The sequence below is a fragment of the Orycteropus afer genome, unplaced genomic scaffold, assembly GCF_000298275.1.
Source record: "Orycteropus afer afer isolate SDZICR_OR568_19922 unplaced genomic scaffold, OryAfe1.0 scaffold00196, whole genome shotgun sequence".
NCBI classification, from domain to species: domain Eukaryota; kingdom Metazoa; phylum Chordata; class Mammalia; order Tubulidentata; family Orycteropodidae; genus Orycteropus; species Orycteropus afer.
In genome coordinates this window covers 3,767,997-3,779,498 of record NW_006921783.1, presented here as the reverse complement: position 1 = coordinate 3,779,498, position 11,502 = coordinate 3,767,997, and the positions used below count along the sequence as shown (strand labels likewise).

The 11,502-nt window shown below is 41.4% G+C and overlaps 1 protein-coding gene across 1 annotated transcript in view; it reads right to left on the bottom strand.

The window, feature by feature from the left end:
* Positions 1 to 10,470, bottom strand: part of APPBP2 (amyloid beta precursor protein binding protein 2) — a 133,665-nt gene extending 123,195 nt beyond the window's left edge. Inside the window, exons 1-3 of the mRNA XM_007947925.2 lie at positions 10,333 to 10,470; positions 9,783 to 9,830; positions 8,557 to 8,627 (exon numbers count right to left, since the gene is read on the bottom strand). Coding sequence (XP_007946116.1) covers positions 8,557 to 8,627; positions 9,783 to 9,830; positions 10,333 to 10,470 — 257 coding nt within the window. The remainder of the gene's footprint in view (positions 1 to 8,556; positions 8,628 to 9,782; positions 9,831 to 10,332) is intronic.
* Between the last annotated feature and the right edge of the window lie 1,032 nt (positions 10,471 to 11,502).

Sequence of the window (11,502 nt, the reverse complement as noted above, 5' to 3'; positions counted from 1 at the left end):
GCCAGGGGTGGGAGGGGAGGGGAGGAAACACTGCAAAAAAAAAAAAAAAAGCATTGACCCATGTCACTTTAGTTTTGTGTATTTCACTGTACATAAATATTTCAATAAAACGCATTTTTTAAAAAAAGAATGTTATTTTCAATAACTTGTTATTGAAGTGTGACATACATGAAAAAAAATGCACAACTCATAAACATAAATCTTGATAAATTTTCACCAAGTGACCACACACATAATGGGCATCTAGATGATGAAATGGATTATTAGAATCCTGGAAGCCTCCCCTTGCCCCTGCCCAGTCACTTTCCTCCCCCAAAGGTAACCAGTCTCCTGACTTCTGACACATCATTTTACCATTTTTTGAACTTATATAAATGGCAATCATTCAGTATACACCCAGTTTCCAAACTGTGCACCAAAGCATCCTTGAGCACTACAGAATAGTTCAAATTTGAGGGAATGGTATCTGACATCTGTATTACACCAGAACTACCAGATACTTCTTTTGGCCTGGGATGATGTAAGGTGCCTAGGTTTGCACTTGACTACTAACTGAAAAGTTGGCAGTTCAAACCCACTGAACGGCTCCATAGAAGAAATGCCTAGCAATCTGCTTCCAAAGAGACTACAGTCTAAAAAACATTATGGAGCAGTTCTATTCTGTAACACATCAAGTCACGAGTCAGAACTGACTCAATAGCACATGGTTTGTTATTGGTTCCCATTCCCACCTCCCAGATACTACAAATGAACAGAACGTTTATGAGCTGCTAGTACCTACTCATCACAAGTTCCTTTCACTCACTATCATCTCTGAGATTCACCTATATTATTTCATGCAGTTGTAGTTCATTCATTCTCACTGTATAATATTTCGATACATGACAATTCCACAATTTATGAATTCTCCTGTTTTTTGGAATTTGGGCACTTGCCATTTTTTGGCTATTCTGAAAAGTACCAGGATAAACATTCATACACACACACACACACACACACAGCTATCTATATAGAAGCTCTGGTGGCATAGTGCCTAAGGCATCTGACCGCTAACCAGAAGGCTGGCATTTCAAACCCCCCAGCCACTCCGCGGAAAGAAGGTTGGGCGATCTACTTCCATAGAGATACTGCCTTGGAAACCCAAGGAGGGGTTGCTATGAGTCGGAACTTTCTCAATGGCAATGAGTTTGGTTTGGTTTGGTTTATCTTCATATATATATGTTTGAGTGAAATTGCTGGGTTATGGAATATGTTCAAGGAGCTCTGATGGTGTAGTGGTTAAGGTATTTGGCTACTAACCAAAAAATCAGTGGCTCGAAACCACCAGCTGCTCCGTGGAAGATGAGTCAGTCTACTTTCATAAAGATTTACAGTCTTGGAAATCCAATGAGGGTCGCTATGAATCAAAACTGACTTGATGGCAGTGAGTTTTGGTTTAGAGGGTATGTTTACACTCACCTGAAGAAGCTTTGGTGGCTAATGGTTAAAACATTTGGCTGTTAACCAAAAGGCTGGCAATTCAAACTCACTAGCCGCTCCAAGGGAGAAAGATGAGGCAGTATGCTTCCGTATTTAGTCTTAGAAACCCTATGGAGCAGTTCTACTCTGTCCTACAAGATTCCTATGAGTCAGAATCAACTCAATGGCAGTGGGTTGTGTTTGTTTGGGTTTTATGGTCAGCTTTAGTAGAGAATGCTAGTTTTTCCAAAATAGTGTATCAATTTACACTCTCACTAACAATGTATAAGAAGGGAACAGGAGAGAAGGGAAAATTGCTAGATAGGGAAGAGACAAGTGTAGATTTGACTGAAGGGAAAGGCAATATACCAAAGATGAGTGACCAACACAGTAACATTAAGGAAAAGGAAGATATAGAGAGGTCCACAAGGCTCAGACAACAAAGATAAACACTTTTACATAGGTGATGCTGCATTATCAGTAATGTTGTTGTTGTTGTTGTTATGTGCCATTGAGTCGGACCCGACTCATAGCAACCCCTCCTTGGGTTTCCGAGGCAGTATCACTACGGAAGTAGGATTCCCCAACCTTCCTTCTGAGGAGTGGCTGGTGGGTTTGAACCACCAGCCTTCTGGTTAGCAGTCAAGTGCCTTAGGCACTATGCTACCAGAGCTCCTATTATCAGTAATAACAAACGTTAATCTATTGGGTAGATGTATAGGTAGACAGGCTGAGTGATCAGGTATGTCTAGGAAAACGGAATATATCTATGACCCCCTGGTAGTGCAATGCCTAAGGCATTCGATTGCCAACCAGAAGGCTAGAGGTTCAAACCTACTAGCCACTCTGCGGAAGATGGGGCAATCCACTTCCATAAAGATTTATGACCATGGAAACCCAAAAGGAGTCACTATAAGTCTGAACCGATTTAATGGCAGTGGATTTGGTTCTGGTTTTATATATGTTTGGCAGATGATATTTCTATACACATATTTTTATGCGCTGTAAAAATGTCCCTATCATAGAACTAATGGGGCAAAGCTATGATAACCTCTTCCAAGTGAGCAAGTTGTTGGACCTGTGGGCCCAGGACCAGGTTTGCGGGGATGGACACACACACACACACACACACACACACCCCAACTCAATGAGCATAACAAACTACACAGAAACATGGTTCTACAACCTACTCTGATAAATAGCAACTGGGGTCTTAAAAGCCTGTAAGCAGCCATCTAGATGTAACAATTGGTGTCTCCTCATCCAGAGCAAAGACGAATGAAGAAAGTCAAAGACTCATGGAAACAATTAGTCTAAGGGACTAATGGACTATGCAAACCTCAGCCTCTATGACCATGAGACCAGAAGAACTAGATGGTGCCTGGCTACCACTGTCAACCACTCAAAAAGGCATCAGGGCAGGAGATTCTGGATAGAGTAGAAACAATGTGGAACAAAACTCAAAATCATAAAGAAAGACCAGGTTTACTGGTTTGATAGAGACTGGTGAAATCCCTGAGACTGTGGCCCCTATTCACACTTCAGGCCTGGAACTGAAGTCACTCCTTTAGCTTCCAGCCAAACAATAAACAGGCATGTAAGATAAATATTTACACCAGGTAGATACGCTCCTTAGAACAATCATTGGAGATCAGAAGGGCAGTAGGTGCACAGGGAGATAGTTCAGTGGGCAGGGATGCATGGAAAAGAAGGACACAGGGACACAGAGAAAAGGCAACCAAAGGGAGAAAGTGGGAAGAGAGCTATTACAATCAAGGACTGCAATCAATGTCATGAAACAAAATATGTATTAACTTCTGTATGAAAAATGAATTTGCTGTGTAAACTTTCACCCAAATCATAATTTTAAAAAAAAGGTTAAAAAAAAAAAAGTATGACATACACACAATGGAATACTATGCTACCCTAAAGAATAACGCAGAATCTTCCAACACCACAAAATATGGATGAACTTGGAGGGCATTATGCTGAGTGAAGTAAGTCAATCACAGAAGGACAAATATTGTACTAGTCTAAGAAGTCAAGGAGGAGCTCTGGTAGCATAGTACCTAAGGCACTTGACTGCTAACCAGAAGGCTGGCGGTTCAAGCCCACCAGGCACTCCTCAGAAGGAAGATGGGGCAATCTACTTCCGTAGTGATACTGCCTTGGAAATCCAAGGAGGGATCGCTACCAGTCGGGTCCGACTCGACGGCACATAACAACAACAACAACAACAAGTCAAGGAAAGGCTTGTATATGGAAGGCAATTTTCTTTGGTGGTTACCAGGGGTGGGAGGGAACACTGCTAGATAGGTGGAGACAAGCACTGATTTGAGTGAAGGGAAGGGCAACGTACCAAATGTGAGCAATCAACATGGTGGCACTGAGGAAGAGTAAGACAGAGAGAGGTACATGGGAGGTATAGACAACAAAGATGAACCCTTTTGCACATACAGTACTTCATTGCCAGTGATGGCAAACATTGGTATTAATAAGAAAAATAACGATTAAGTATGTCTACTCCTCGGAAGGAAAGTTGGGCAATCCTACTTCCATAGTGATACTGCCTCAGAAACCCAAGGAAGGGTCGCTATGAGTCAGGGCTGACTCGATGGCATATAACAACAACAACAACAACATGATTAGGTATGTCTATGCAGGGGGGAGTGTGCCCATGACCATGTATAGGGTTGAGACAACGTTTCTACAAGTGTATCTGTATGTGCTGTAAGAATTTCCAAGGATATAGTAGAGATGACAAGTGACAAGGTTGTAGTCACTTCTTGGCCATAACCAGACACCCAAAGGGAGCAAGTAGTTGGACCTGTGGGCTTGGGACCATGGTCAGAGGGGATATCAAACTCAACTGGCGTAGCATACTACACAAAAACATTGTTCCACATCCTACTTTGGTGAGTAGCAACTGGGATCTTAAAAGCTTGCAAGCAGCCATCTAGATGCAACAATGGGTCTCTCCTCGTCCAGAGCAAAGAAGAATGAAGAAAATCACAGATGCATGGAAACATTTAGTCCAAGAAACTGGTACACCATGCATTCCTCAGCCTATATGACTCTGAGACGAGAAGAACTTGATGGTGCCTGGCTACCACTACCAACCACTTGCAGGGGAATCTATGTAGGAGAGATCTACGTAAATACATAGATAAGAGTGAGAGAACAATGTGGAACAAAACTCAGAATTATTGAGAAAAAAAAAAAAAGGGACCAGGTTTGCTGGTAGAACCCCTGAGACTATGGTCGCTAGCTGCCCTTCAGGTTCTGGAATTGAACCTTCTCCTGTGGCTTCCAGCCAAACAAAAGACAGGCATATGAGCTGAACACATTAGGTAGATACACTCCTTGGTGAGATCAATCATGGGAGAATAGAAGGGCTGTGTACGCACAGGAAGATAGCTCAGGGGGCAGGAGTGCATGGAATGGAAGGACACAGGGAAGAGGTAATATGGGGAAGAAGTGGGAAGTGAGCTGTTGCATTGTAGGAACTTGCAGTCAATGTCATGAGACAAAGTGTATGTGAACTGCTGTATGAAGAATGACTATGCTCTGTAAACTTCTACCCAAATCACAATAAAAATTAAAAAAAATAAAAAGTATGAAAATTGTGGTTGCTCCATATCCTTGCCCACGTTCTTTTTTTTTTATTCACTCTGACAGGTATACAGTAGTACAGCATTGCTCTGACGAAGAATGAGACTGTGTCCCTTTTCTAATGTCTGGCCCTCTGAATATCTTTTTTTGGATGCCTATTTATGTTCTCTTCCCATTGAAAAAAAAATGTATTCTTTTTCTTATTCATTCATAGTTCTTTACATGTAAGACGAATTGTATGTCAGATATATATACCACAAAAATGTCTTTTCCCATTCTTTGGCTTGCCTTTTCACTTGGCATCTTTCGATTAATAGATGATCTTACCATAATTCAAATTTTGAAATTTTCTTTATATTTAATGTATATTATATTTTATTGAATAACTCTTTAATGGCATAATGTAGATTTTTTCCCACAAAATTTTTTCACATTTAGATAAGATGCCATTCAGAAATGATTTTTATGTATGGTCTAAGTTGAAGTCATGATACTTTTCACTCCTCATTTGTCTATCTGATCAACACCATTTATTTGACCTTCCTTTTCCCATTGTAATGTTGGTCTTACTACACACTCAAAATTATCAGTTTCTTTTTTACTCCCCTGAGTTTTGGATTCAGGCTTTGAAAAAAAAAAAAACAACTCACTGCCGTCAAGTTGAATCCAACTCATAGCAAGCCCTCCTTGGGTTTCCGAAGTAGTATCACTACGGAAGTAGATTCCCCAACCTTCCTTCTGAGAAGAGTGGCTGGCGGGTTTGAACCCCCAGCCCTCTGGTTAGCAGTCAGATGCCTTAGGCACTACACCACTAGAGCTCCCAAGCTAGCAGGGTAATGTAGTGCTGACGATACAGAGAAGTAACAGAGAATTTCATCTTTTACCTTGCTTAGTTTCATAATGTTTGTTATTTTTATGATTTGTAAATTACCGGAAAAATATCATTTCTTTAAAGAAATTCCAATCATCCCCCATTAGAAAACACTGGCCCAATTGGTGTTTTTCTGAGGCTTTCATGGCCTCATTTACCACAGTTAAATCTTTACCTGGAGCTCATTCTGGTTTGTGGTACAAAGTAGAGGTCTAACTTTTTTTCTAAATATGGCTAGCTACTTATGTTCTTTTATGTTTGACAGTTTTCTTCCTCCAGTAAAGTCTGAGTTCTTATCGATTGTGTGTTGTTAATAAGAATATTAACTCTGACTGTTCCCAATCTGTCACCAACCAATTTGAAAAGATTTTCAAATTGCTTGAGGCTGTATATAGCCACACAACATAAATATACACAGGAAAATAAAAACTAAATTCTAATCCTAAATCTGGCATTGATTTGTATGGTCTTCAGTCTAAGACTTACAACACGTTACCGAAATACTTCAACTAGCCAAAACTTAATCCTATGGCAAACTTTGTATCTGAACAGGACACGAAAGACACCATACAGCAATTAAAATAAAAATAAAAGATCATAAATCTCATTCTTTAAAGAAACAAGGGTCACTCTTACTTTTTTTTTTTTTTTTTTTTGCTTTCACTTTGTATACAATTGTTCTAACCCTGGATCAGCCCCATAGTCCACCAGACCCACTTCTATACTGAAATGGTTACAGACACTTGGAGAAAAAAATACTCAAAATAGAAGCCATTATTTTGCAGAGCATCAATATTTATTGGATTATCCCTCAAACCTACTGCTGTCGAGTAGATTCCCACTCACAGTGACCCTATGTTGTTGTTGTTATGTGCTGGGGAGTTGGACCCGACTCATAGCGACCCCTCCTTGGGTTTCCGAGGTAGTATCACTACGGAAGTAGATTGCCCCATCTTCCTTCCAAGGAGTGGCTGGTGGGTTTGAATCACCAGCCTTCTGGTTAGCAGTCAAGTGCCTTTAGGCACTATGCTACCAGAGCTTCTACAGTGACCCTATACAACTTGTCAATTCTTTTACTTTTTTTTTTCCCTCCGGTCATTTTAAACTTCTGATTAGCTTTCCGTAGGAAAATCACTATTTCTATCACTTACGGTCAGATGATCTTACCTCCTATATCATGACAACCATTCCTTGCAAACTTACTTATATTGATGCTTTTTAGATACACCTTGGATCCTCAACTCTTTCTTCCTGGTCTTAGATGAAAAAGCATTTTTTCCTCCAATTTAAGACTAATATCTTAATTTATGCACAGTGAAGGAAGAAAGAACAAAAAGGGACAAGACTTATTAATTAATGTTTCTGTCGAGGAACTCTGTTCTATAATTTATCTCCTGCTGCAATCTTGGTTTCTGCTGGTCATTCTACAAATATACTCTAATGCCTTTCACTGTTTACTTGACATTTTACTCTTTCCATGTATTAATTCACTCTCTCGCCTTTCTTAGGGGAGGAGTCAGTATTCTTCCTTCTTTACCTCCCATTCATTCTATAACTCCTCCTAAAGCTTTATGACTGTCTTCATCTGTAGATAGTGACAGAAAGTAACACAGTGATACTGGACTAAACCAATTCAAAGGGATGACAGAATTTTTGTTGAGGCATCTGTTTATGTACTCATCTGGAAATACTCCATAGGCTCTGGAGCCAGGTTGGCTGTAATCTTTATGGAAGCTGCTCGCCATCCCTGGATCTTTTGTGGGTCTGCTGGGTGGGCTCAAACCGGCAACCTTTGGGCTACTAGCTGAATGTAGACCATCTGTGCCAACCAGGGACCCTGGGATAAGGGAATTTTTGATTCCACACATACTATAATTTTGTCTACTGCTATACCTACTGATGGAAGTTAGGACTACTAGAGGGATCTGATGAGTTTCTCATTGGCTCTGGAGAAAACTGGAAACTATAAACAGTAAGTCCCCTAAAATTTTCACAAGTTAGACTGGGGATGAGTATCTTACATTTATTTGTGTGTGTATTTACTATTACTGATACAGCGTTTAAAAGAGGGGAAAAAAAAACACCTTTCTTATGAAGACTGGAATCCAGGGACTGATTTTCAATCTTAAAGGCCTCTATCACAAGAGTCAATTAAAAAGTAGTACTATAATGTCTCTCATTAAGATCATCCACTACCTCCAGATGAAATTTTTTCCAAGAAAGAAAGCAAGGTACTGCAGAAAAAGTCGGGAGCTCTGGTGGCACTGTGATTAAAGTATTTAGCTGCTAACCAACAGGTCAGCTGCTCGAACCCACCAGCAGCTCTGTAGGAAACAGATGAGGCAGTCTGCTTCCATAAAGGGTTACAGCCCTGGAAACCCTGTGGAGCAGTTTCACTCAGTCCTATAAGGTCACTAAGAGTCTGAATCAACTCGGTGGCAGTGGGTTTGGTAGAAAGAGTCAGATCTGGATTTGAATTCCAACTTGGGAACTAAATACTAGATATGAGATCTTGATGAAATTACTTAACTTTCTCATCTATAAAACAGGGCTATACCTTACTTCACAATTTAATTGTGAGGATTAAACCATATAATATGTGAAAAAGCACTTACCGCAGTCCCAGGCACATGTTTAAATACCTTCCTCCCCTTAACGCAATGTCATAATCCCAAGAAGCATACAGCTATTCAAAGTGTGCCAACAAAAAGCAGTATAAAAACATTATGAACTATGTCAATCGGAAAATGTGACAAAAGCACCATCTGTTCATACTCACTAATAATTTTTACATAAAAAACCTACTAGAAGATACCCTAATATTTTGAGAGAATGCAACTACTGATGTACTTTGACAGATTAAATCCCAATGATTTCTTCTAAAAAGTGTAAAAGATTACATATGATTTAACAAAACGGACCTACACAGCTGCACACAAAAAGCTACACTGTTTGCCAGGTTGAGAAAGACAAACCTAACCTTTCTTTTCTCAGGAGGAATATATCTTAAATCTACAAATTTCCTTAGAGATACACAAAAGTAAACTGATCAAAGAAATTTAGAATGAAGGAAAGTTTTCCTTAAAACAAAACAAAACAAAAAAGACCAAAAACAATCTTTTCTAAGTACTGAAAAAGTTTGTTAGTTGTTACAATTGGTGCAAAGCAGCTGGATTTAGCAGAATACAGGACATCAGCTACTAATCATTTAAAAAAAAAAAAAAATTCTGGGAGTGGAGAAAGTGAACGACCTTCCCAATAAAACAACTGCCAAAAAACACCATACATATGTAAGAACATACACATCTGTTAAATATCAGTTTACACTGTTGCAGCCAAGTTACAAATCAAGATGAAGGATTTAAGAGCTACAAAATAAATCATACTCTACTTCTGGTCAGATTTTGCATGGGTGGCTACCGAAGAATAGTTCTCCACCCTGATTCAAAGCAAGGAGAACAAAATAATAAATCCAGTGTTCACATTCAAATATGGGGGGCGGAGGAAGGAGAGGGAGGCTCCAAGTCCATAAAGTTCTCCTCCCTCTAAAAACACTGTAAAAACTGTCCACGTCTGAAGACACTTACCCTTGAAACTCCTTGGAGAATGACTTGGAGACTTTCTGTTCAGAGTTTAGAGGGGGAGCGGTTTAGGAATGCTACAAGATTGCAACTTTCAAATACATGAACAAAATTAAAATTCTAATTTTTTTTTTCTTTCGAGAAAGATTTCTCCCCTTTCTTTCAAACAGCTGATGACCACTCTTCTATTAATAAAAGCCCTAATCCAATCTCCAACAGGAACAAAAAACAAAACCACAAAAAATCTGCAAATAAAGTACGCAGACTATTTCCAATAAGCTCTCAATTCCCTTTAACATCTCAATTCCCTTTAGGGTAAGAAACAAAAAGGAGAAACGAAATATAAATCAGAAAAAAAGTCTTGGGGAAAGAGGGCAAAAAGAAGGAGAAAGTAGGAAGGGGGAAAAGGAACAGAGCTAAAACTCAGCTAATGCTGACACTTATTTCGGGAAGAGGACAGAAAATATTCCGAGGACATGCGCTGGAAGGGAAGGAATGAGTGGGACAGGGGCGCAAAAGAAGACGACTACGCAAAAGGCCTACCCACCGGGGGCGACGGTGAAGAAGATAACACCAAAAGAAGCAAGACTCATTGAAAAGAGACAAACATCATGTCCCAAGAGCCTGAGAGACAGAGGATGTGCAGGTAAGGTGATTTTATACTGGCAGCCCTGAGGCCACCTAACATGCATCGGAAGACGATCCTGAGAAGGGTAAGGGGTGAAGGGTTACTGCGGGGGTTCCCAGACGTGGAAGGGGGTGCGGCCCCAGAGGTTGCAGCAGAACAGAGAACAGGCCCACGGTCCGTACCTTGTAGTAAACATCGAACTGGATGTTCTCGGGCAAGGAGCGGATGTCTCGGCGGGAGCGGGTGTAGTTGTCCACGACAGCGGAGATGGCGGTGTTATAGAGAGTCTCCGGGATCCACTCTAGTTCCACGGCCGCCATCTTCCTTCCCTCCTCCTCCGCCTCCTCCGCCTCCTCCTCCTCCTCCCGAAGGCCCCCGCCTCCCTCCGTAGCGAACTCCTCTGCGCCCCCGGAGGATTCGGAGGCGCGGCGGCAGCCACGCGGGCACACGACAGAAGGGCACGACCGCCCTGGCTCCTGGGGCGAACTGTGGGACAGCAGCAGAGTACACAGGCTCGGATAAAGAGTGGGCCAGAGAGCAGGAAACAGCCCGACCCAGGCCTTACATTCCGGGTTTGCGAGAAACCCAGGTCCGTCCGAACGCCAAGCTCTGCAGGGGACGGACTGCGTGTACGGCGTCATGACGTAAGCGGACGCGATGCGCTGGGAGGGAAGGAATGCGGCAGGCGAGAAATTTGGGGTGACGAGAGCAGTGATCCCTCCCACCGAGAACGTACTTTGTAAGGGCGCCGGAAGTTGGGCGGATGGGGGTAAACTTTTTACACACGTGCAAGTTAGAACGGACCTTGTTTCTCCCGGTTCCGAGTCATTTAAGCGCTTCAGTTCTTCATTTGCATCAGGAGTTTTTAGACACCGACCCTTTTGATTCTCAGGTAAAAGTTTGGACCCTCTCCTCACAAAAACGCACGATTATCTTTACGTTAAATATATATATATGGAGGGAATTCACGGCACTCCAGAAATCCTTCCATAGGCTCAGGACCCCAGCCCAAGTCCAAGAATCACCCAGTCCAGGAAGTAGGGGTTCAGACGAAGAAAAACTTAATTGTGTAACCATTTGCACTGTTTGAACATTTTACCTTGTTCGTTTTTCCAAGTAAAATTTTAAGAAAACAAAAAGTGAAAACACCTGCCCTAGAAAATTTGGTAGTACTTGCAAACTGGTGAGAGAAAAGAGGCTAAATAATCGCTGTAATAGGACTTAATGGGATTTAGTTGTTGTTGTTGTTATGTGCCCTCGAGTCAGCCCTGACTCATAGCGACCCCTCCTTGGGTTTCCGAGACAGTATCACTACGGAAGTAGGATTGCCCAACCTTCCTTCCGAGGAGTGG